At 45.3% G+C, this 26,611-nt stretch overlaps 1 protein-coding gene across 5 annotated transcripts in view; it reads right to left on the reverse strand.

Annotated features, from left to right (window-relative positions):
* The window catches only part of MDGA1 (MAM domain containing glycosylphosphatidylinositol anchor 1), a 207,851-nt gene that overhangs the window by 86,625 nt on the left and 94,615 nt on the right, over window positions 1-26,611 (reverse strand). For all 5 annotated transcript variants that reach the window (XR_016442233.1, XM_090046580.1, XM_090046564.1 and 2 more), the window contains exon 8: window positions 25,906-26,199. Coding sequence is in view for 4 of the 5 variants with exons in the window: in XM_090046580.1 (XP_089902706.1) it covers window positions 25,906-26,199 (294 nt within the window). In the remaining variant the exon portion in view is untranslated. The remainder of the gene's footprint in view (window positions 1-25,905; window positions 26,200-26,611) is intronic.

A 26,611-nucleotide genomic window follows, 5' to 3' on the forward strand; every position in this document is an offset into this window, starting at 1 on the left:
GTGATTGTAAAAGGGCATTACTGAGAGGTGGTGTTTGAAGAAAAAGGATGAAGGAGATGTGGCTTGCCTGGACTCAGATGCTGTTGCAGCCTGGAGCAGGGAGAATCAAGGACAACGCGAAGAAAAGGAGAGAAGTGTGGGCAGACCAAAGGGAATGGGAGGAAGCTCAGGCGGGAGGCATAGGTGAGACCAGAGCTGCAGTGATCTGGGGCCAGAAGAAACAGAGATGATAGCTGCCTGCAGAAGGATAAGGGGAAGCCAGTACCCAGAAGCAAGAAGGGCCAGGTTTACTACAGACAGACCAGGCCTGGAAACTGCAACAAGGATCAAAGAAGCCACCACTAATACTCTGCTCACATCTCTGCAAATTTCAAGCCACTTTACTGATGGATTCTCATGCATACCTCCATAAGGCTCCTACTGTTTCCATTTTGCAGGTGGAGAAATACTGGCAAGGGGACAGAGCATTGTCTGATCCCATGTCACGTGGATAGTCAGCAGCACAGGTGGAAGTGGAGCCTAGGAGTCCTGACTTCCAACTCTGTGCTTATGACCGGATTTCCTCTTGTCACAAGAGAGACACACAGAAATTTCTTAGTTTTTACTAAGATGAAAGTAAAATTCAAAATGGAATGAGAGAAAATAACCCACCTCTCTAGGTGAGAGGGCAGTTTTATTTGCAATTTGCTCTTCTGCAGAAGGCTCTCTCAAACTTAGACACTGAACTGAAATACTGGTTGTAACTAGCATCTATCTGATCTATCCTAGATACTTAACACTGACACAAAGGTCTTGCAGACTCTATCAGATCCCATGTGCATGAGCTGAGATAAATGACCATTTACTTACTGGATTAACACTGCAAAGAACATATTTCACACCCAGAGTCTGGTGAGAAAGCCTGCCCCTTTTTTGTAAATGATAGCTATTAACTCTGTTCTATTAACAGTCTTTCGAATTACACTAGTTACTGCAACTGACTGCAAAAATAAATAAGCATAACTGAAGGCAGGGAAACTACTATGGATAATTTTTAAGGACCTGTTAGACATAGCTCACCATGTCCAGTAGCCTCCTAAATTGAATCAAAATCCTCCCATACATCCCAGGACCCGCTGCAAACACATGGAGCTGCCTTTTCATCCTCCTCTGATATTTTTCTAAGGTTCAACATTAATAATACTATGCAGCTAAAAGCAGCAGGAAACTACCAGCAGCCCAGTGTACCACATAAGGAAATCAGGCAGGGAGCCTCACTTCTACCATTAGTGCCAGGAGGGAAGAGAAGCCAGCAAGCAGGCAGCAAGTCTGTGCTAATGCCACTGTATTGCTGCTGTAGCTGGAATACGTACATATTGACCCCTGGGATATACAGAGCTCTTTGTAACTGAATAGGCTTAAACCCATAGTTAGAACTTTCCCTCCAACAAATTAATGGCTACCTAGGATGGCATGGCCATCACTATGCTGCACACTGTCATGTGCTATAGAGATGGATCACAGATTCTCCTGCTCTAAAACACACACAGAGAAAAATATATGGGAACCTCTGCTGGCATGAGAAGTTCTTCAACACACAACTGATCAGTTCTGTTTCCATCCAGTCGCACACACACAAGCTCTTATTATCCATACCAGGTAGACAGCCCAGGAGGGGCCAGCATGTTGCCCATGGGCTACACATGGCCCATGAGCAGTTAACTCTTGGCATAAGGGCCCCAGCAGCTGCTTCTTCCATACCTGCTTGGCAGGGTGGGCCATTTACCAGTGGTACAGTCTATGAAGTGGGGAGGGATCCCAGGAGGGGTGCCTCCACAAAGTGCAGATTGTGCCGTATATGATCCAAGGGATGCGTGCCAGTGCTGCGTGTATCCCATAACTATGCCAAAGTTGGACAGTTCTCATCAATATGATAAGGACATGAAGAGCTGAGATGTAACTAGCATGATATTAGTGTAAAAAAATATTGGGGAAATTATCTGTTTAGGAAGCTGTGCCATTTTGCTTAAAGTGGTGTAGAAATAGAATCAGCAGTAAAACTAAGTTGGGGTAAGTTTATATCAGCTTGTGTTTCATTTCTCTGTAACTTCCCCAATGTAGCTGTTTGTTAAAGGCAAATGGCAAGCTGTTACTGGCTCTCCACCCCCTTGTGGTGAGGAACAGTGATAGCTAATTGTTATCCTGGGATAGATACGTGTTTGTCCATTCTGGATTCCATTGTCACTTACATGGGTATATGCAACTAATATACCAATATTATACACAAGTAGGTTTTTTTCCAGTTATATCCTAATAAGGCACAACAGGTTCCAACCAAAGGAGTTTTCTATATAGAATTATATTAAGCAATGGATATTTCCAACCTTGATCTCAAATGTTTGTTTTGTCAGCTACAAGGGATGATTTAACCTCATGGGTAGAATAAGGGGCTGGGAGGAAAACTTCCTCAGTTTTAATCTTGGCTCCATCACATACTTCCCTTCTGTAGTGTTGTGCAAATTACTCCCTCTCTCTCTCATCCCAGTCTGTAGAAATGGAGGCAGTAATATAACAAACCGATTAATTTGTCACAGGGGGAAATCCCAATAATGATGAATTATCCAGTAGGGACCAATTATCAGGTGTTGATTTTGAGCTGGGGAGGCTGGTGGGGGACAGGAACAATGGCAAATTACACCATAAGTGGCAAACTATCCCATAGCTGAATTAACCTGTGTTTACTGACCCTTACTCACTTGGCTCCCAGGGGACAGGTGTAAGGACTGCGAACTCTTGACATATGTTGATGCTAAGTTACATGTATTGTTCTTCTTAATAATGAAAACTCAAATACATTCTCTATTTGGAGGGTGGGGAGGAGCAGACAAAGTAGCATTTGGAGGGGAGGAGGATTGTCTTCCTGCCAGTCACATGTTTTAATGCTCTTAAAGAGTGAGCCAAAACACATGTACCAACTGTCTGAATCTCAGCTCCTGTGCTCTCTCCTAGAAACCTTCCAAGCCAATTAATTCAGCAAGTCAAACCCTATTTTAATAAAGACAGTTTTGCTTAGTGATGTACTCTTCTGCTGCATTAACTGAGATGATTAGTACATTATCCCACTCTTTCCCTTTATAAGGTTTTGGAATGGGTCCACGCAGGGTGGGAATTTCTAGACCTTTCGCCCTACATGCTCTCCCAAACACAAACCTAGCCCAGACATGCTGAAACTCTATGTAAACTCAGTGTCCAATTAATTCATGCTAACAAGACACTACAAAGACAAGTATTCCCCTGCAGTGCAAAGTCACATCATTCCCATGGCTCAGTTACCTTGAAGTGCCTGGTTTCAACACATTTGGTTTCCTTAATTGCAAAAGATGAGTGGAAAAAGATGGTGTGTGTGCAGAAGATGCACACACATGCACAGGGTAATGTATTCAAATGACCCCCTCCCTCCCTCCCCCTCCCCCCCGCCACCAGATTAGGTAGACTGTGTATGAAACAGAAAGCAATTAAAATAGTGAAAATCCCCATTTCAGAACTGGGGGCAGTAGGCTAATGTCCCAGTAATTGGAGAATCAAGGGGGTAGATCAAGTCTAGGATTTTAACACTGGTATAGACAGAAATACTAACTAACCCATGGCCAATTAAGGCGTTTATACCTTGCTAATCACCATTATATGAAACAACTTGGCAACAGGTAGGACAGAACTAAGTTCCTCTTGTCCTAAAAAACACTTACCCCATGCTATATTAGCTATAAGAACTCCATTATAAGAACTGGTAGTCTTCTTCCAGTATCTAAGAGGAAATGGCAAGTATGCCCACCTTTCTAATGACATATCAGGAAAGCAGAAACCTACAACTCCCAGTCATCTTGGAGACATTTGTAGTTGGCTGTTCATTTACCATATGCCAAGTACATCTCACTCCAAATGTTTCCTGGGAGGGGCAGGAAGAAGTTTTTCCTCCTTCTGTGCATTACATGGTTTTGGGATTTTTTTTAAAAAACTTTCCTCAGAGATTGGAGCCTGCCAGAGATGGGATTTGGGGCAGGGTGTACCAGAGCTTACAGTGGTACTGCAAAACCTCCCTAGTGCCCAGCTCGTGTCTTGCTCTTGTTTTCACCTTTAAACCACTGCCAGATCTCTTGTCTGGAGGGAATTTTCTCCAGGTCAGACTGATGGCACTGCTACAATTATTTTCCTCCTCCTGTGGTGAGACATCATTCAGTTCCTAGGATCAGCTGGGCTTTTTTCACTTTACCTCCCTGCCCACTGCCTGGCAGTGTCCTGGTCTTTCCTGCTCTCTTTCTGTGGCATGTGGTAGTTTCTGAGGCCTTTGGAGGGTTTTGTAGAAAAGATCTTACTGTGCTACTGGATATGAGAGGACTGTCTGTGGCTTGTGGAATATGGGAAGGACAAAAATGATGTCCTTTTGGATCCACTTGGACTTAGCACCTCTTCTGTGGTTGCCTGCATTTGCAGGGAACTGGATTCAGTGGCCCAAGTGGTCCCTATCAGTCATGTGTTGCTCTGTTTCTTCTCTTTACATTAGAACAGGAATCACTTCATCTTGCCATTTAATCACTCAAAGAGAAGCAACACAACTAGTTAGGTCCTTCTTTGAAGAAGTCCAGGCCCAGCTGAAACCACAAATGGAATCGGTGGTCGGGGGAATGGGATCAACCACTGTTGGAACTGAGGAACACCCTTGCACATCAGTGTGGGCAAACAGTATGGCTCCTATGGAACGGCTGAAAGGAGGAACCCCTGACTACATTAATAAGCAATAAGTAAAGCTCTGGGTCACATTTCACTCTTTCAGAGCCCTTGACAAGATTGTGCTGACATTTATTTTAACTCTTTACATTTCCCTTCCCCTTTCTCTTCCTCCTGTGATCTTCAGCAGCCAGGACCACAGCTTTATTTTATATTTAGGTTTAATTCTCTCTGGGGATCAGTGGTGCCTCAAGAGTTGTAAATGTCACAAGCGTCACAGAGAAGGGAACGAAAAAGAAAAGAAAAGAAATTTCCTTTATATCCCTGCCCAAATCTCCTCTGGAGCATCTCAGGGGAGCTGTAAGAACCAGGACCAAAAGGCTGCCAGAAATAGAAAAGCACAGGACCTCATCAGAAGTGCAAGACTAGGAGGCAGAGGGTGCCACTTCCAGCCTGTAAGTCTCCTCACAAGACTGTCTCCTTGCCACAGCAGAAAATATTCCCTCAGCTACCAGCTCAACCTCCAAGGGGAGAAGGTAAAAGCAAACCCTTAGGAGGGAAAATCCCCAAAGCATGGTATAACCTCCTGGGATGAGCCCTTCTATGTGCCTGAGCAGGGCTTTAAAACAACCAGGGAAGGGACTAATAATCCTTGTTGATTTAATGCCAAGCCCAGCCTTTGCTATGACTGGGCCTTGGGCAGTTAGTGAATGCCCTTGCGATGCCCATGCAGAGCAGAGAGGATCAATAAGGCACATACTTAAAAACTTCCCTATGGACCCTCAGCACCTTGATTTAACGAATTCCCCTGTAACCTAGGACAAAATATGCCTGGGAAGCTTGACAATGCTTCCTACTGGTGGGTAGGGACAGCCCTTCTGTGTGTTAGATTTGTCTTGTCCCCATGATCTCATGGCTGCTCTGCATCGGCACGCACGTTTATTCACAATAACCAAACAGCAGATATCTGACTGCCATGAAGTCATAGAGCCTGTCCACAAAGCAGACAAATCATGCCCACTGAGGGGTCCAATAGCCCAGTGCCTACTAGTGCCTAGCCTACTAGGAACTGGGTGAGATCTCTTCACGTCCTCAAAATTGATTTCACCCAGACCTCTGAGGAGCCATTGTCTGAAACTAATTCAGGTCAGGATGGCTCTGACTGGGCTCCCAGTAGCAGCCTGGAAGTGAAAGATTCAGTCTCCCATTACCAGCTCCCTGAGCAATTCAGGCACTTATGTGTTTGGTCCTTTTAACAAAATAATTGAAAGTTAAAAGTGGAGAAGCTGCTGGTAAAGTGTTGCTGAAAACCCACCAGAGGGAGGGTGGGGAAGTATTGCTGCTTTAAAATGCAATGATCAAAGCCACAGGTGGTCAGAGCCTTTCTGCTCACAGCTGGGCAATAGCTTTACCTTGCCTTCTGTTTTTAGTTTGAAAGCTAAATGGGGAGCACTAAACAGTCCCTATACAGCTACTTCCCAAACAGGCAGGGAAAACAAGTGCCAGAAGAGCCAGCGAACAAAAATGGTTATTAGACACATGAGCCATTTCAGGGCAAGATATGGGGCCCAAGGTGGAAACAAGAGGCCCCATGCGAGGAAAGGCCTGATATGGGAAGCAGGGAAGTTTCAGACAGTTATAATAATAACATATGAACCATCAGCCAGGAAAAGGTCCCTGTGTACTTTTAACCAATATCAAATATACATTTAAAACAGGGATGCCAAACATCCAGCCCACAGAGCTGTGTCATCTGGCCTGCAAGGCTCCTAGAAGGGCCAGGAATTTGAGGATGGGGTAAGTGTAGGTGGGACCCACTGCTAAAATCTGGGATACAGAGACCCATTGGGAACATACATCAGTGGCAGGGGGCAAAAAACAACTGCACTAACCCCCATGGGTTCCTAACTCCACTTGCCATACTGCTCACCCCCGTGCCACTACCAGTTCTGGATCCAGTCTGCAATGAGACCCACAATCCAAATCCAGGCCCTGAATTTGGATCCTGATCCAGCCTGAGATAAGACAGACAGAGCCAAGTTGCAAAGAGTTAACATGGAAATTCTCTATTTACCCACAGAAAAGAAACAGAACAATCTTTGAAAAAAAACTCTGCCTGCCCTGGGGCAATAGAGGTGTTCTGCCTCCAGACCCCTTTCCCTGATGTTTTCTTCAATAGTATCCAACTAATGCCAATCCTAGCAGTGGGATTAACATTGGGATATTTTTTCTTAGGAAATGGATGGAAGATCTCAACTTCTTTCTCATCAAGTATCAGCTAGTAATACCCCAGGGCCACTGCTATGGAAGGAAAAATTCAGAGTACTGACTCAGAGAAAATCTCTGAATTACATTCCTAATCCCATTATTCAGCCAAATCCCTCACTGAATCATTTTCTGGGTCTAGACCTGAGGTAGAATAATGCCAAATTAAGGGCTGGTGAACCGTTTCCTACTGTCCTCTCAACTTACCTCTAGAATGAATAAGAAAAATGAGACATATGACACTTATCCTAATTTTAAAAGAAAAGTAATAACATTCCTCAGCTGTTTGAATAATTCATCCTTAGCACCTTACAAGATCAGACAGCCACAGAGATACCAAGCAAATCTCCCCTCCTTCCCACAGCCCCCTGCCCTCCACCCTAAGCACAGAGAGGTTACATTACTTGACAGAACTTAGACTGGAACCCAGGAGTCCAGCTTCCCAGTTCCTCACTCTGACTGCCAGACCCTATTCTCTTGACATCCCCCAAGAGTCAGTGTCACAGGTGGGGTTAGAGCTCAGGGAGTCCTTGCTACTCACACATGTGATCTGACTACTGGAAATTAGTAATTACTGCCTGTTTCAGGCAGGGTCAAGGAATCATGTATTGGGGATACTTGCTCCGTAACTGTAAAACATGGCATATTTTCTCTGTTTTGCTCTTTATTACTGTGTTTCTGCAGAGAAGCAACACACCAAGTCTGGTTGTGAAGTTCCAGAGCATCGCTACTGCAATTGGCATTAACAGCATTATTCAGAGCTCTGTGACTTCCAACAGCTGTAGGCATTCATAGAAATCACTCTCCTGAGTTTGGAGCATCTACTGCAGCAGAGGGTACAGGAAGAAGGCTGGTGACAGAACTGGCATCCATTCAAGGACAGCTGCCTACTCCCCCAACCTCCCCATCTGGCCAGCAGCTCTGTCTCATCTCCTCTCAACTCAGACCTGGAGGGTGAGATTTATTAGTGAGTCTGCTCACCAGGCAAGCGTGCCTGGACATCTGGTTTGCTGGGCCTCTCCAGTGACTGATTTGAGACTGGTCTGATATCAAAAGAACCTCTTGAAGGAGCTGAGTCCACTTAGTGCGCAGGCAGCAGTTCCTTGCAGAGACACCCTTTTAATGTCAAGTGGAGAGGATTTAATCTGTAGCAGAGGGAAACCAACAAAGTGAAGGGCAGGAAATACATTTCACAGCAGCAGGTTGGCACTCTCTCTCCCTACCCATTCCAGTCAAGGATGGGTAAGGTGAAATACTGGCTTAAGTCTATCCAACAAACCTCCAGTCATTGTCATCCCAAGCTCTTCTGAATAAGGGCAGGGCCTCTCCTAGTCTCACTAACAGCACCAAAGCTCAGGATCCAGGTCTCTGATCTGAATCAGCTCTTCAGTGGTTCTTCCCCCAGCATGGTACACTTGTCTTACCTTCTGGAGAACAGCATTTAGATTTCCAAACCTCCTTGTGGTAGATGAGGGCATGGCACCCCTATCACTCAAAGCACTCAGCAGTGCGAAAATAGCAATTTTTTGAATTTGGACAACATATGTCAAGCTTTTTCCCATCACAGCAGTGAGCCGCTGTCAACGCAGTGCAGGGGAGAATCCGCAAAGGATTCAGCACTGTGTAGACATATGCTGGAGGCTCAATGTCAGAGGTGTCCCACCCTAGAGCTGGGAAAGGACTGCCTTCTCTGTGAAGGGCCAGTGAGATTCCAGGTGCCCCTCAGTACAAGAGCGACAGGTTCCTTCAAGTTCAGGAAAGAAGAAAAATGATTGAAGAGGCCTTATTTGGGGAAAAAGATTAGGGAAGCTCAATGTCTGGGTGCTAAGTCACAGCAGAGGCAAAGAGGGATAAGATAATAGTCTGCAAGTATCTGAAAGATAGGCCAGCTCCCACTCTACCTATTAGACACCTAAATGGACTTAGTCAAATAAGTGTGACCCTATTCCACCCTACTCAAGTCCCAGAAAATACACGAATGCATCCATTTTTGTAATGCACTGTGATTTAATCTCAAAACAAAGTCACAAAAAATCAGCTTGGAAGAGAAGGGCTTCCTACCTTTTGAATGAACAGTTTTTCATGAAGAAAGGATTGCATTTAGGTACCTAAATCCACTTAGATGCCTAATAGGGGGAAGGTCATCTGGCCAGGGGATTTAAAAATGCACTTAAAGAAGGAACATTTAAGCTAAACATCAGGAAACCTCATTGAAAGACTGATACAGGAGGCAATCAGTGAAGAATTAAAAGAGGGTGGCCTAATTAATGCCAGCCCTCAGGGTTTAATGGAAAAATCAGGCTTGTCAAACAATCTGGATGTTTTTCTGAGATCACAAATGTGGTGGAAGAAGGTGACTATGCTGACATAATATGCTTAGATTTCTGGAAGGCGTTTGCCTCAGTCCCACATGGCATGCTGATTAAAACATTAGCTGCATACAAAATCAATACAACGCATATTAAATGGATTAAAAAGCAGATAACTAATAGAATGCAAAAAAGTAACTGTAAATGGGGAATTATCACACAATGGGGGGGTTTCTACAGAGGTCTCACAAGGATCTCTTAGCCCAACACTATTCAATATATTTATTGATTGAAGATAATTTAAAACTATTGCTGGTAACATTTGCAGAAGACACAAAAATTGGTGGAATGATACATAATGATATGGACAGGTCAATTATACAGGCCACCTAGGATTGCTTGGTAAAATTCACTCATCTGAACAACTTGCCTTTTAACACTACAAAATGCAAGGTCATGCATCTAGGAAAGAATATAAGGCGTATTTGTAGGAAGAGGCACTATAGCCACAGCCAAAGTGATTCTGAGAAGGAGTTAAGAGCCACAATAACTAACTGGATGTGAGCTCCCAGTGCACTGCCATAGCTAAGTGAACAACACTTGGATGTATAAGCAAGACAGTATCAAGTAGGAATTGGAAGGCAGGTGTGATCTCTGTATACTAGGAGTGAGACCATTACTAGAATAGTGTCCTAATATTTGCTGTGCGCCAGTTTGCTCAGACAAAACCTTCTGTTCGGATGTAAAAATGAGCTGGTTTTTTTTTTTCATTTTATTCAGATTCCTAGAAACCCACCACGGACTTGCATGTGCATCTGAAAACATTTCTGCAAACAGAAATTAAGCTATTTGCAATTCTGGAAGGTGGTGGAGGTGAGGGGAGATTTCTTTTTGGAAACCCGCTGAAAACCCCAGGCAAATTTGCCCAAGGGTATCCCTATGTTTTCCTCAGGCACCAGCAGCTGTTGCTATCTCCTCTCTTCAAATTCTCCTTTATGATCTCTCTAACAAATATCATACGCTGAGCACTGCTTCTTCTCCCTCCTTTCCAGGAAAACCTCAGTCTCCCATTTTACAGCACAACAAGTAATTGGCCAGGAGGCCGTGTATTATGCATATGCTACGAAACATTAAGGAAATCCCAGCAGGACCATCACTATTAAGCCCATCTATATTGCATTAAAGAGTTATTAGCTACTACATTCTAGATTGCAATTAGGATGGTAAAATGTCTCTTTGCTTTAAGCACTTGGTAAGGAAATCCCCGATCACTGCAAATGTCATTTTCACTTACAGCACTTGGACCTAGCCCTCCATGGTCTGGGACCTGCCTTAATTCTGGTATGACAGCCAAGACCTATCAGATGCCGCATGGATTTGGTGCAGACATTTATTCCAATGTAATCTACATCAGACATTACTGTGCAGTTAATTTACTCTGTAGTGGGCGTGCCTACACATTCATTAATGCACAGTAGTTGCTGCACATTGAATTTAGTACTTTTATAATGAAATACTAAATAAATGTGCAGTAACCATAGTTAACGAACAGTAGTGCCGGTGAAGCCTTTTAAGTGATACTACTGCACAGTAGCCTAATAATACTACACAGTAGCATATTAGTACTGTTTGTGCTGTGACATGCTACTATGCAGTATTATTATCCTACTGCATTGTTAGCATCTCATATAGACGCACCCACTAATGCGACCAGCTCTCCCAGTGTAGCTAGCCAAGTAGGCCCTAGTGCAGCACCTGGCCACTAGATGATGATGAGGTAGCTGGCTTGCACTGACTGAACAGCTACCCCAGAGTGGAACTGAGAATGGTAATGGACACACAGCATATATGCTGTGGTAAAGTTCTCCAGATTAAGTTTATTTCTGAAAGTCCTCAGAAATAACTTTACATCAGAGAACAGCATCTCCTGAGAGGGTAAATGCCATGCATCATGTGTCCTCCCCATTTCCCCTCTGGATTAAATTCTAAATTAAACATATTATGTGCCCTACCCCGAGTTGCCATATGTTTACAATAGGTGAGGTTTCCAGAGCTCATCTAATCTGAAGCATGGCTAGGTTACAACACATTTCCTGGGGCTGCACAGAATTGGCTGGCACAGCTTTCAGATCACCCATCACTTCCACTCTACATTCATCCATAGGGGACAATGCAGAATACACCCTTTTTAACAAGGTCTGAGGCATATTCATCCTTTCCCTGACTCCCCCTCCCTGCGGCAGCTCAGAAAACAGTCAGGCTCAGAGACAGGATTCCACCCAGTCAACAGTAATGAGGAGCTTCTCTGGTTTTCTACTATCAGGTGTGATCAGAGCCATGCTTAATTTTCAGTCAAGCCTGAAACCATATGAAATGCAACAGATCTGCATAAAAACATGAAACTCAGCTCTGCCAGTCAGTTGCTGGAACCAATGTGGCTGCTGCAGCAAAATCATATGAGATACACAGACTCGATCAATTCTCACAAGAAACTTGACAGCTTTATCTGAGTTTTGGAGACCAATTAAACTCCAAACCATAGATGAAATCTGAAGACAGGACTAAATGTGTGTACAGCAGGGAATGGGGGGGTGGGAATCAGAGCCCACACAAACCACAAAAAGCAAAATTTCTGTGCACAGAGAAAATGATGGCTCTGATTGCCTGGAATTTCCATCTCAATTAGAGACTGGACAACCCAGGAAAAGATAAGTCAGAAACTCCTATAGGGAGCTTTAAAGAAACCCACCCACTCTTCCTGAGGAGCTGAGATCTTAGGACCTTCCTGAAAAGCTGAGATTTTTGGCAATCCCAGCACAAATGCTCCGGCACAAACTGGAAAGCAGAGAAGACAATGCACCTGCCAAGCTGCCAAAGAGTCTCTAAGAACCTCTGGAATTTAATTTGAATGCAAACAGTTTCCCTTTGGGCGAACGTAACTGGGGCCGTTCCAGAGCTCCGGGTCAGAAGTGGTCATGGCTGATTAGCATTCAGAAATCCTCTCCGGATGTTTAGCTTGCTATTACAGTTTCTGCTCATAGTGGGAATGTCTCAGGGGGTCTCCCCTGTATAACCCCCCCTCAGGTGCACCCCCCTCTAAGAGCTGCAATTGATATTCTGCAGACTCCCTTCAGATGCCAGCTGGAGTCCTCCAGCAGGTTCTGGAGGAAACAGCTCAGCTTTACTGACCTCCTGTCTCCTCACAAAGGTGGTGAGGGATGTCACTCTCTTGTGTGCAGCCTCCAGGCCCAGCTGAACAGCCCACAGCTGCTTAAGCTCTGCAACAGGGGGCAACAGCAAAGCTACCAGCATATCACCACTGGTGAGCTCCAGCAGCATGCCATTTCTGCTTGCTTCTCCGAGAAGGTATTAAGGCTGGCTGGGTTTCAACAGCAGCTCTCAGGGTCACCAAACCCAAGTATTGCCTCCCTACTGATTTCAGGCTCACCATAACTAAGGCCAGCAGCCAGCAGCTTGCCCTAGTATTATCTGCACCATGTCTGAGGCTCTTTTACAGAGGTGGAGGATTCTTGGTAGTCTTTCTACAGATTCCAACGTTTTCCTGCTATCTCCTCTTCCTGTGCTCCTCCAATAAGTCCAGTGGCTCTCCCTCCTCAATACTCCTCTCTCCAGGCTCTGGCAGCACAGAGCTGGCAGCAACCCACAGCAAGAGAACAGACACCCTTTTTCCTGGACAGGCTCCCAGTCCAAAGAACGAGGAACTGAGAGCAGTCTTCCACGCTCACCTACAGGGAAATGAACAGGGGAGCTGATCTTCAGTCAACTAGACCTAGGAAACGCTCCATCCCTGGGGGATTAGAGACAGGTCTCAGCTATAAAGCTCCCCTTTCAGAACTGAACATTCACAATCCTCAAAGAGGTGCTGTGTGGGTTCAGCTCTAGAGCCAAGCTTCAGGGATGATGCTGGTTTATATTTTATCCCAACCAGTTCAACTGTAGTCAGGTCTTGAGGGGAAAAGAACTACCCAAGCAACAAAATAACAGGAATATACTATGCATTGGAATATTAGTCACCTAGAAGTGCAGAGGGGCCTCAGACATGTGAGGACCATACCACGCTAAGCACTGAAGAAGCAGAGAAGACAAGAGTCCTTGCTTTTAGTCCACACTCTCTATAAGGCTTTTGCTTCTCCTTTCCTGCTCTCATTGCCTGGCTTGGCTCTCTGTCTGTCGGTCTCTTCTATAACAGGAGGTCCTCTTCCCCCTAGGGAGTCTGATCAAAAAGCAGGATATAGACAGCTTATTGAAAGTGTACTTGTTCCCCCCTCAATGACCAAAAAATGGATTGACAGATTTAAATCAATTGTCATTTGAAAACAAATGAATACAATCTCTCTCTTGCCTGAGAACTTGCACATCAAGTCTTCATTCATTACATCTGCAAAGATATTTACTGGTCATATGCTAATCAGCAAACAGAAGCTCTGAAAGGATGCTAGCTGATGTAGCACTCCCATCCCCTGACTCAGAGACACTTCTACCTTCCCTGCTACTTCCTAAATCCAAAGCCAGAGCCAGCATCTCAGGAGAGGACAACTGAGAACAGAGTCCCCTGCTTACCGCAATCAAGGAATGTGAGCGGGAGCAGCGCTTCTCTTTCCCAGAGCCCGGAGAGCCCTGGCCGGGGGGTCAGCAAACAGGAACTGCTTTTTGGGTAATGCCCAATCAGCCAATGAGCCACTACTGCAGCAGCAATATGCCTCCTGCACTCTGGCTACAGTGTGTTTGGTGCTGAGCTCAGCATGCACAAGCTTTGCCCACCTACTTGCAAATTGGCTCCTATACCCATCACTCCTGGGAATGCACTTGCTACTGGGATGCAAGACATATAACTTCCCATGGTGCATCCTGTGAGTAGCTGAGGAGTCCGTTCCACAGTGAAATGAAGTACATCATCAAGGCAATTTCAGAACATTCAGAACTTGCTACTATTGAGACACCTATTTCTTCACACATCAGTCTTGTCTCTACTGACTACAGCACTGTATAAGCTCATTTAGGTACACTGCAATTATGTAAAGAAACCAGGAAGACGAGCTTGCTGCACAAGGAGGAATTCCCAAGAAAATGCCCTTGAGGGGCAGCACAACATTTCCCAAGAATCACCGTGCTGAAACCTCCCCTGGAGAGATCTAATTAACACACATCACATCAGAGCAAGAGATTTAGACAAAATGAAATCCACCCAGGTCTCTTTGAAATGCAAACCCTGCCCTGTGCTGGCCCAGCTCTGAATATTATGGTCAGGGACTCTGGGTGTCCACTCTTTGTTCTGCAAAAGCTAAGACTGCAAACACCATAATGGGGATAAAGGGAGCATTGTCCATGCACAAAAGGTTCACAATGGGTGTGTCTACACATGCCCCTATGGTGCTGTTCTTCCTAAAGGAAGTCCTAATTGATGGCTCAGTAACAGTCATTACTGTGCTGTGCTGGCAGCACACAGTTATTTTTAGTGCTATGTTGTCGTAGCGATGCGCTATACCAAGGGAGTGCAGCGCTACAGTGAAGTAGCTGCAGCGACATGGTTTATACCCACCAATGCTATGTTGCCGTAGCGTCTCGTGTTGATGCACCCAGCAATACAATAACCCCCTCCCCGCCCCCACACACACACTGCACATGGCTAGCAAGAGGGCAAGGCCAATGCTTTAGCAATAGCAAGGTGTTACGCCTGTTTGAGTCACCCGTCTCAGAAGGTTTGATGCATCCGCTTCTCAAAGCCAATCCAAAGCACCAACTTAAGGATTCTCTATGTCCCTGTCACCAAGGTCCCAAAGATACAGCTTCCCCGGATATCATGCCAAACCTACATCCACCTAAGTCCTGCTGGTTGTCACTAGGGACAGAACTGAGCCCTACCCCAGCAGTGCAGACTGTTGCCAGTAGAGCCAAAGGTAAGTGTACACCCACTGTTAACAATATAGACACAAAACAGCCAAGCAGTCCTGATTCAGTTTAACAAAGGGCAGTGGATTTTGACTGTGTGTACGCAGACCCAAACCTACATACTCTGTGAAGCATGCTTCTAGGTGCAGGAGCTGGGTGCTGATCACAGCATCATTAATCAGAAATGTATGAATAAAGAAAGTAGTGAAACTCTGGGCTAGAGAAGGCTTCCACTTAGCATCCCCCAACCTCAGTCTATTTGCCTAAACCATATATGTCACTACTCTAGCATGTGGCCATGAGGTGAATATGGGAGGAATGTCCATGGCAAACAGGCTGGGGAGCAGACTGCAGGATCAGTCTTCACACCTCTTGTAAAGAGAAGATGCAATTAAATGTAAAGAGAACCAGTCCAAGGGCTGCCCTGTCCCCAGAAATGTTCTTCTCCATCACATAAAGACAGTCCCTTAGGTTGCAAACAGCTTGGAGTGGTACAAGGCATCTTTTTCTCAGGGCTTTTAGGAAAGTTACAGCTTCCCAGGATCTCAGCTGGTTTTTGCTCACGCAGATGTTTCATTAAAAAAAAGCCCTGCTCAGAGACAGAACTATCACGATGTGCATCTTGAGCCTGTTTCTCCCTTCTCTGCCCTGCTCCTCTATCCCTGAAGTGCATCTCTGCAATGCCCAACCTGCCCACTGCCATCCTAGCCTTCCCTGCTCTGTGCCGAGGGCTGTTCTCTCACTATCATGCTCCCTTTCATGAGCTGCCACAAGCAGTGAATTGTGAAGTGAGAAAAGCAGTGGCTGCAATGAGGTCATGAGACAGAGAGAGTAGGGGGAAATGGGCAAGAGAGAGCATGGACTAGATGGATGAACTGCAGTAGGTAGAAGAACCTGGAGTTACCCTCATTAGGTTGGTTCCCCAGTCACCCAACCCCAGTTAAGCTACTGGCCTTACTGGAGTTTGTAAGAGGTCCATCTCTCAGTGGTGGTCTCTCTGGGAAATGGGAACACCTAGGAGGTGAAATGGGTGCAGGTAGAGCCATCTTCTGACCCACAGTTAACTTGAGAAATGCACTCTCATCAGATGAGAGAAATTAAAAGGAACAATACATAAACATGTTAATAAATAAGACCAGCTAAATCTGAGGTTCTTAGCAGATGGCTCCAAAATCCAGCCTGCATAGCCAGACCTAGCATAAGGGACAAGCCTGCGTGGGTTCCCAGAGATAAGTCATATCAGCAGAGGTTAAGTATCCCAGACCTGAGGCATGCTCTGTTTCCCCTGAGGCTACACACCCATAAATCCTCAACAAGAGGTGCCAGGAGCTCACAGAAGCTAATCACGCTGTAGGAAGATTCTGCACCAGGAAGTCTCAAGAGTATGTTAATGGAGCTGTTAATATCTACACTTGTAGCTTAGAGGAGGCAGGGCACCAGCTAAAGACTCCAAACTTGAGATATGGTTTCAACAGCTGACTGAAGCAGAGCATAATGCATTCAATTTCTAGTTGTGTAGATCCGTCGATGCTTCTTCCTTATTTACTGTATCACCCCTCCTTTCCTTTCTGCTCTCCTGTTAGCTACACAGATAACAGGTGAAATTGATGCAGACTATTACTTGCCTGATGTACAGCTCTGCAAACTGTTCAGCAGGATACCAAAGAGGGATGAGTCAATGGTGTGTGACCAGGAATAACATTTAGAGGTGCATGAGCTAGAATAGGGAAATTTATCCGTGCTTACCTGTACATTTCCTTTCTTTGAGTAATAGGGTCCACAGATCTGCTACACCAGGTTTTTCATACAGTTTGTAGCTTTAGGGCAGGACCAGACCAGTTAGTCAAGGGCAGCAGGGAAATGCTCTGCTTACTGAAGCTCCCAGTAGTTGCGATAATGTCTGCAGCCAGAATAATTTAAATCTACTTTCTTAAATTACAAACTGTGTTAAGCACACTTTGAGGAAAAATGCAACAATTTCCCTATTGCAAAGTACAGTAAATTCTGCCTTGTGGCAACAAAACCAAATCTTTAGATGTCACGATTCTCACTCTATTCTGGATGGGCCATTCATTCACGAGGTGGCTTGGATCTGAGAACCATATTACTCATAAGAAAGAAAAATTTTCAGGTTAGCACAGATAAATTTTCTGATACTTCTCTAAAACTAAGGTACACAGATCCATTACCATAGGGTTTACATAGCAGTGTACCCAGAGCTAGGAAAATTGGATCATCCATCAAATACAAGCATCCAAAATCAGGTAGATTATATATAGATAGCTCTACCTTACCCTGGAGACTGAAGGGCATGGAGAAGACTTCTGTCAATAGAAAGGAAATGGAACTGGATAAGACTGAATAACTAATCTGCAAGACCTGATGAAGTCATGACTGACTAGCACATGCCAAACAGAAGACAGGATAGCTGCATCTAGTGTCACTGTTCTTGGGGACTGGATTTTAATGATTAACTGAAGGAGAAATTTCTTGAATTATTTAGGATGGGGTTTTCCAACTCACCTTGTGTACCCTGAGTTGGATCTGTACCACAAGGATCTTTGTGGGTCAGATCCAGCCTGGGGCACATGACAGCAGCAGCTCCATCTCCAGCCTGGGGTTCATGGCACAGCTCCAGTTCCTGCCATGTAGCCCCATGCCCTGTGCCAGAGCTGAAACTGCCACTGTCACATGCCCCATACCACAGTGGCAACTCTAGCTCTAGCACAGGGAATGCAAGGACAGTGGCAGTGGCTCCAGCAAGGAGGACGGCAGGCAAAGAACTGAGGCTGCAGCAGTGGCAATGGGTGAAGCATCTGGATGGTGACCAGAGCTGTATCAGCCCTCAACTGTCCTCCTGCCATCAACTGCCACATCCACTGGGACCCAAGAGCCCTGGATTCTGCATTAGGTCACTCTTCCTGGCCACGTTCCCCAACTTCCAGAGGCCTGCTAGTAGCCCAGCAGGCCAAATAAGGCAGCTCTGTGGACTGGATCCAGCCTATGGACTGTACAGTTGACACACCTAGTTTAGGCGATGCATGCTATGGCAATTGAGAAGGCCAAATGATCTGAAAGCGCAATACTGTCTCTCATTGGAAAAAGTTCCCACCTTCAAATAAAAGCTCCTTTGATTGGTGGGTAACTATTGCAATGCCTACTCAAATGGACCAGTAATATAAGGACACCTCCTGCAGAGGTTCAGTCTGACTAGTGCCACGAGGAACAGAATGAGGGCCCAAAGCCATGCTCTGTGACACTGTGGGAGTAGGTAAGGCTAATATCCCAGGGGTATTTGAAGCTGGGATTAGCACAAAACTTCCCTCTCATGGACATGTTGAGAATATTGCATTGAGAACACTGAATATTAAACTTTAGAGACATGACCTTCTGACCTGTCTACCCAGAATTAAGCCCTCCTGAGTGATGGCCACTCATGACTAACTTTCACTGGTTTAACACAACAATTGAGCTACGGAGTTTGCACCAGTCAGTAAGTTAAATTCTACTTGCTGACTTCTTGTTTGCAGCCCTGGAGAAGAATAATCACTTCATACCCATACTTATTTCCAATTCTATCCACCTTATTTCCCTCTGAGGCCTAGGATACATCTTTCCTTACGGAGCCAGGCTCCCCACTCTTCTCTAGCTTCTCTCCTGCTTGGGAAAGAGGAGCTGAGGTGACCCTTCTTGGACTGGGCTGTGAAACGAAAACTGCAGCTAGCTTCAATGAGTCACTTGGTAAGGGGAGGGGAATAGAAGACACAGCCCCTTCCTTTTGCCTCTGGCTTTTCTCAGTTTGCCTCTTCCCCTGAAGCCTTCAGAGACACTGACTGCTTCAAACATCACGGAAGGGGGAATGAAAAGGAGGGGACACATCTCCCCATAATTCAGACACTGCCCTGGAGCATTAGTAAAATTTAAACTACATGTTATCAAGCCAAACTGTGAGCCTAATAACTTGAAATACATTATGGAATTTCCTTCAGAAAAGCCTTGCTGCAGAAAGACCTGGCTGAGCCACCAGCTACCCTGGAGGAGGAAAAAGCTGAAGGGAACTTTAAGGAGGTAAAGCATTTTCCAGCTACTTGTGCCTGGAGGCCTTGGTTCTGCCCCCAACATGGCTAAAAAACCTTTTGTAATAGATCTTTGGACATTAGCTCAAGGAAGAATGACAATATATGGTACAAGGGACACCAGTTCTCTTCCTGAGGACCTGTAGCATCGAGGAAGGGATTCTCACTCACAGGGTCAGGTGCATTGTTAGGCACTTGTTAATTCTACAGCACCAAGTGCTGGCCATTATGAGAGCCAGGGCAGCTGGATTAGAAAAACTGGTCTGATCCAGCACATCATCAAGAAAGAAACTGTAGCAGATGGACTAGTGATCAGGTACGGTAGAGTAAAAAAAGAGAAAACTGGTCTACATGCTCCTTGATTCTGACAGGGCTGCTCTGCATCTTAAAAACTAGACTTGGTTTTTGGGACATAATACCATCCCTGCAGAGGAGCGTACTCAGGGCAGGATGATATTTACATCAGACCGTGGCACTAGGATCTACTAAAGCAAATGTCATGTCCTCCTGGTAAATCAGCTGTTTCAAAAGACAGTCACTCCAAAGAGGCTGGAGTTTAGAGGAACCTCTGTCATTTTAGGATGAAGAAACATTTTTCATTCTGTTTCTATGATCATTAGAAACCAGTAGTCAAGTATTTGTCATAATTAGATATTATGTAATTGCTGGATTTGGGATGTGATGCCTGGTCTAGATCAGATTCTCTTTACTGGTCTTCTCTCTCTCTGAGATGATCTGGCATAGGTTCAGGGGTGATCTGGTGGCTACCTATAAGTTTATCAGGGGTGCTCACCAGGATTTGGGGGAACCTCTGTTCACCAGAGCACCCCAAGGGATGACAAGGTTGAACAGTCACAAACTCTGCCATGACCGTTTCAGGCTGGACATAAGGAAGAACTTCTTTACTGTCCGAGCCCCCAAGGTCTGGAATAGACCGTCACCAGAGGTGGTTCAAGCACCCACTTTGAATGCCTTCAAGAGACATTTGGATGTTTATCTTGCTGGGATCCTATGATCCCTCCTGACTTCCTGCCCCTGGGAAAGGAGGCTGGACTCGACGATCTTCCGAGGTCCCTTCCAGCCCTAATGTCTATGAATCTATGAAAGTGAACCAAGTCATGCTTTGGCTGTCAAATCCCACTGTATTCTTCAGACATTCTAACCCAGGCCCATATTCTGCCAATCATCCCCCTCTCTGATTTTATCTGCACCAGGTGCCTGTCCCTAATTTTAACATGTATCAATGGCAGATGCTGCAATTCTTCTGAGGGCAGCTACTTAGTCCTGAAACAAGCCTGAGAAGCAGTGCTGTTCATCATCATCATAAAGGATGGCTTGATACACCTCCACGGCAGAGGTGTAACAAGCAATTTTTGTGCCTGAAACAGAGGCAGCTACCATTCTTGTCCCCACTTCTAAACTGGTACATAGAGCTGGTGCCCCACTCACCCATGCCTAGTTAGGCTACTGCTCTGTCATGTCCCAAACACAGACCAGCAAATTTTGTGAACATAACAACAACAACAAGAACAATTATTGCCATTAATATATCATATATTATTAATGATATATATACATTATTAATAACAATAATTATTGTTGTTAATATTATTGTTGTTGCAGCTGTTATTTTGTCCTTCTATAGCCCTTTTTGGCTTAAAGAGCTCAAAGGTATCAAAGGACTTTATATCTTTAATTAAGTCTCACAAATCCCTGATGAAATCAGTCAATGTCTTCCCATTTTAAAGATGGGGAAGGTAAGGGGCAAAGGAAGGAAGAGACTCTGTCATGCTAAGCTGTATCTGGAGCTTCTTTCCCCTCATTAATATTGACACTCGCAATCCCAGCCTCTAAACACACATTTTCATCCTAGACAGAAGGAAGAGCCTCCAAGTATCCCTATAAACCTGCTCTTTTACTGCAGCTCCAGAGTGCAGTTCCAGCTCTTTACCAAGCTATCTATGGTTGATTCCAGCCTGGAGCATGAAAGGAGAGGCCACTTCTCCCACTTTCAAAATATATAAATAACAAAAGGAGCCAAAATGAAAAAAACCCCACTTTTTGGAGAGCCAGTTGGTGTTTCTGTTCCACATTCTCTTTTTCCAATATCGCAGCATTGTTACCAAAGCTCATTTCTAGCTGGTTTGCGACAATACACAACTATAGGCATGGAAAAAGAAGAAAAAAAAGAGAGGAGAAACACAGAAACAGGTTCTGACATCTAATCAGATCTGCTGTATTGATTTTGCAACTTTAGGTTTAAAACAAATCAACAAAACAGCCACATTATCACCCAGAATTTGATCTCCCCTGGGTGAGCTGGTTCAAAAGGAGCTCACATACACGCACTCCAGCACTCACACATGCATGCACACGCACACACATACAGACTGACAGACACCTCCCCTCCCCGACGTGATAGAAGGAACAGGCTTCGGGTTGGAGGGGGGAGCTCTCTTATCACAGAGGCTTCAGAAGCCACACGATTCCCATTTCCAACAAGATTAGAATTCCAGAGCAAGCTACAAAACTAATGAGCAGCCCATACTAGAGAGCAGCATTTCAATTAACCAAAGCAACCCCCTGCTGGAGGGCCCAGAGCTGAAGAGGGGGATGGAGAAATGGACATTATGTTGGTTTTGTAGGGGGGGGGTAGGTTGAGGGGGGGAGCCAGAATTGCCCTTTGGCCTTGCTCCACTTTCCAAGAGGCTGGTTTCTTAGTCAGTTCCATGGTAGTGAAAGGAGACAGATGGAGAAGCCCCAGAGAGGGGCATGGAATAGACTAAGAAACCAACCTCGCAGAAAATGGAGCAAGACCAAGGGGCAATTCTGGCTTCTTCCCCCCCCCTTCGCTAAACCAACATACTGTTTACTTCTCCATCTCCTTCTCCAGCAGGGAGCTGGAAGGCGCTGAGCACTCCAGCAGGGGATTGCTTCTGTTTCTTAGTCAATTCCATGCTGGTTAAAGAAGACCGATGGAGAAGCCCCAGAGAGGGAAGGCTTCCACTTATGCACTGAACAGGGATGGGCCAGCTGCCTGCACACCAATCTCCAGGTGTCACTTCAGTCCCAGGAGCCCATTCAGGACTTGGACTCTCTACTGAGACTGCACCATGATGGGAAAAGGATGGGGGGTACAGTTTAGGGGATTGCATATAGATCACATTGACTTTGGGTACATTATTGGGGCAGGACCAGAATCCATTCAATATTGCTTGTCTTTAGATGGAGTTGTTAAGGATGCAAAACAGCAGCAGAAGATGTGCAGGATGATACTGGTCCAGCATTATCTGCACCTCCACCCACTGCATGGCTTCCTCAAAGACCACCTGCTGTGGTCACAGGCCCCAAGCCAGACCCTCCCTGGGGTGAAGACACATGCCCCCTCAAACCAAGATAGAGGGCTGCACCTTTGCAAGTCATTGTGAACCACCCCAGAAAGCCTCGCTGTAGCTTAGAGTCTGCCACCCTGCTTGCTCTGTCAGGGGTAATGACAGAGTTTACTAGAGATCATCCAGCCTTTGCAAAGCCTGGGGACTGTTTATTTTAAGACGACAGCATTACCAAGAAAACACATCAGAAAACAATAAGAAGCCCACACATATGCTAGGTTCACCGGCTATTGCCAGAGGTCCACATGGTGGTACCCAAATTTGTCAGTTCTTTGTTCCAGAATGAGATCTATGTTGCAGTCTCATATCAGTTTTTGGTCAAATGAGAGTTGCACCCTCCCCCAGCTCAGCTTGGTCACCTATCGTATGTGTCAAAGATACAGCCTGTGGGGCTCCTCGAGAGGCTGAGAATTCTGGGTGTGAGTCTGGATTCAGCTCAAACCAGTTTAACATCCCTTATTTGCATATCTTTTGGAGGCTCTTTCTTCTACTTAAACCAGATTATGCAACTTCTCCCAGGGTAAATGGGACTTCCCCAGACTTGTTTACCTACTTGAAAATTTAGATGAATTCTCTCCCATTCCTCAGTTTCATTGCTGTGATGACCCTTTGCCCCACAGAGAGTCATATAACAGTCCATAAAGCTGACATAATATTCTGGAATAGGCAAAGTGCCCATAGTGCCTGGGATTTTTTTTTTTCTCTGCAACTGTCTAGCTGGTCTAATAAAAGATACCACCTCTGGAAAACTGACTGCATAGTGCCTGGCACATCTCAGAGTCTCAGTCTCCCATATGTCACACTGAAGTCTGGTCAGTTTTGTCCAGGTTACCAGATTAAGCATCACACCTTCTAAGCAGAGCTAGAGGGAGGGGGGGAGGAATGCATAGCTAGTGTCTAATGAACTACTCAATCCAGTGCATGTAGTTTCATTAGTCAGGGGCTGGGGGTGGTACAGGCTGGTGCAAATCAGCATCCTTCCTACCAATCCCACTCCCCTCACTTCCAGATCAGTGGTAGGGAGTTACATTAAACCTTGGTAAGATTGGCATGGTGTGTGGGCGGTTGGTCTTCCTCTGTAGCAGGGAGCATGCTCCTCTTTCTTGGAGTTCTTGAGTGTATTTAACAATTACTTCCTGTCCTTGCTATAGCAGAATATTGAAAGTGCCCTCATCCCTCTGCTTCACCTGTGACAAGTTAGAGTGGCTTTTGGTGATTCAGGCAGTGTGTCTCCTAGGTGTATGAGAGGGTAGTTCAAAGTTTTTCAGGTGAGGTTAGACAAACCCTTGTCTAGGATGGTTTACACAGGCATGATTCTCCTTTAAGCAGAGGCTTGGACTAGATGATCCCCTGAAGTCCCTTTTGGCCCTACTTTTCTATGATTCTGTGTGTTCACAGGTGTGTTCACAGGAGGTCACTACTGAAGCTATCCTGATGGGATTAGCTTTGTCAGGGGAGCTACAAGGATGGCCTCATGCCCTACCACCACAATTAATATCATCCAAAGGGCTTCAGTTTCTATCTGGGAGGTGAAATAACCAAGCCACCTTTGCCCTGTGTGCTTTCAAGGCTTTCCTTATCTGCACTGCCTCCAGCCCACTACTCAGCAGGGTTCTTAAGGGAAAGGCACAGATCACTCTGTACTCCTGGCTGTCCCATACATCCATCAAAACACGACCAATGTCTGTAAAAGTATTCCATTCTCCTCTTATACCAGTCACATGATGGATAACAGCCTGCTACTGCTATCAGATGCTCTGTCAGTTCAACTGGCAGAAGTTTGATTGGGTTCAAATCTGGCTGATGAATCATGAGGGTGTCAATATGGTGCCACACAATGAAATTTTGGGGTAGGGGGATTAGTTTGCACTGTAAAAAACCCTATAAAATTACAAACACAACTATGCTAAAACAATACTATTAATATTGCACAATCATAAATGCCGAGTTAGAAAATGCCAGAATAAAGTTTGCCTGGGCAGTATTAATCCAATACCCATGTGCATTAGGAAACAGCCTTTAATTACAAGATCCACATACTATTTTCCACAGGACCCCTACCTCATTCAGTGCGCAGAATGAATAGCAATCACTTAATGAGCAGCTATTTTGTTTTCTCCTCATTGTTCAATGAATGGCCTATGCCTTTTTTTTACTGAACACTATTCAGACTCCACTATGGAGGCATAATTTTTAATTTCCCAGTGGGCTTTTCCAAGGCAATCTTCTGAGTGCTTCATAAACCTTAATGATTTTTCATTCACAGCATTATACATAGATATTATTATCCCCATTTTACAGGTGGAGGACCAAGGCACAGGGAAAGTAAAATAAAATGTTTGCATTAATTTAGCATGTCTAGAACCTCAGTATTCTGTATTATATAGCACTTTATATATTTAAAGCACACAACTCCTGATTTTAGTTGTAGCTGTGAGTGCTTAGTATTTCTGTGCAACAGACCACAACTTTTCAAGTCAGGCATTTGGACAAGAAGGAACACACAACTGGTGACCACCTGTCACTAATTGCATGCCACAGACTAATAGGCAGGGACAGAATCCAGTTTTCCAGGACAACATTCAAGTGCTGTAACCAAGAAACCTTCCTTTCTTTTTCTGCAGTCTCCTGCCTCCCTCACTATATACTTTCCAGCCTCTGCAACAAATGAAGCAGGATCCTTCACTATACCCCTGGTATATCCCAGGGCAGATTCACCCTGTGCACTGAATGAGACAGGTGTCCTGGAGAAGAAACATGATACAACTGTTTGATTAAGAAGGGCATCATCAAGGGTATGCACCAGAGGACTGAATGAGGGTTAGACAAGCAACCTTAATGTTGTCATTTGCCAATGTCTGAGTGGTTGACTTTGCAGCTTTAATAATGTGCTTTTAATGTATTTGTGCATGCGTAATGCACACACACATATGCTGTTGCAAGAACTGAGGTGACCCAGACTGCAGAGGAGCAACAGGCAGTGTAAGCAAATAGAACAGGCTCCACCACTGCCCAGAATATATTGCTGTCTATGTGACATGTCTCAGTTATGCTGTCCTCATGCATGGACATGACAGGTAAAGAAGACCCTTCAGAATCCCCAGAATGAAACAGAACCCCCTCATTCCAGTAAAAGATATCAATCCTGCCTCAAAGCAGTGCATATACATCACTCACTTAGGTGTTATCAAAGCCTGATGCATGCTGGCCTACTGGTACAGAGCTACAGAGTCATGCTGGGATACTCACACTGTATGTTGAGCTGTACCATGGCTTCCCGGGGTCTGATGTTAAAGCCATTGTACCTGGCTGTCTGACACTTATAGGTCCCGCTCATTTCCCGGCTCACGCTCTCCAGACGCAGTTTCCCATCATATGTCTCCTCCGTCATGGTGCCTGAGGGCATGGGAGCTTCCTTATCTACCCGGGACCAGATGATAGGTGGCTTGGGCTTCCCTCGAACCTCGCACTGCAGCTCTGCCCGGGAGCCCTCCCGCACGGTGATGATGGACTGGCCTTTAGGGACACTGATGGTTGGAGGCACTAAAAAGAAGATAACCAAAAGGGACCATTTGTATGTCAGGTTCACATCCACACAGCCCAACATGTGGGAAATTCACTAGGCATAGAATTACACAATCATAGAAAATGAGGGTTGGAAGGGACTGCAAGAGGCCATCTAATCTAACCCCTGGCTCAAAGCAGGACCATTCCTGTCATGCTGGCAACCCAAGAGACTGAAGCCCTCTGCTCAAGGATAGTATTGGCTAGAGTAGGGTCCCCAAACACACTACACCTACTAAGTAAGTTCCATAGGAACATGGGACTGGAAAGGGACCAGTCTCACTCACTGTTCCATCTGGCAACCATTTGTCCCATCATAGCCACAGTAAAACCTAGAACCCCTCCACCTACAGTGTGCCACAGGTGAAGAGCAGTCCAGAGAGAACAAGGA

This window comes from Crocodylus siamensis, chromosome 1, assembly GCF_052110815.1.
Source record: "Crocodylus siamensis isolate JL-2025a chromosome 1, ASM5211081v1, whole genome shotgun sequence".
Taxonomy (NCBI): domain Eukaryota; kingdom Metazoa; phylum Chordata; order Crocodylia; family Crocodylidae; genus Crocodylus; species Crocodylus siamensis.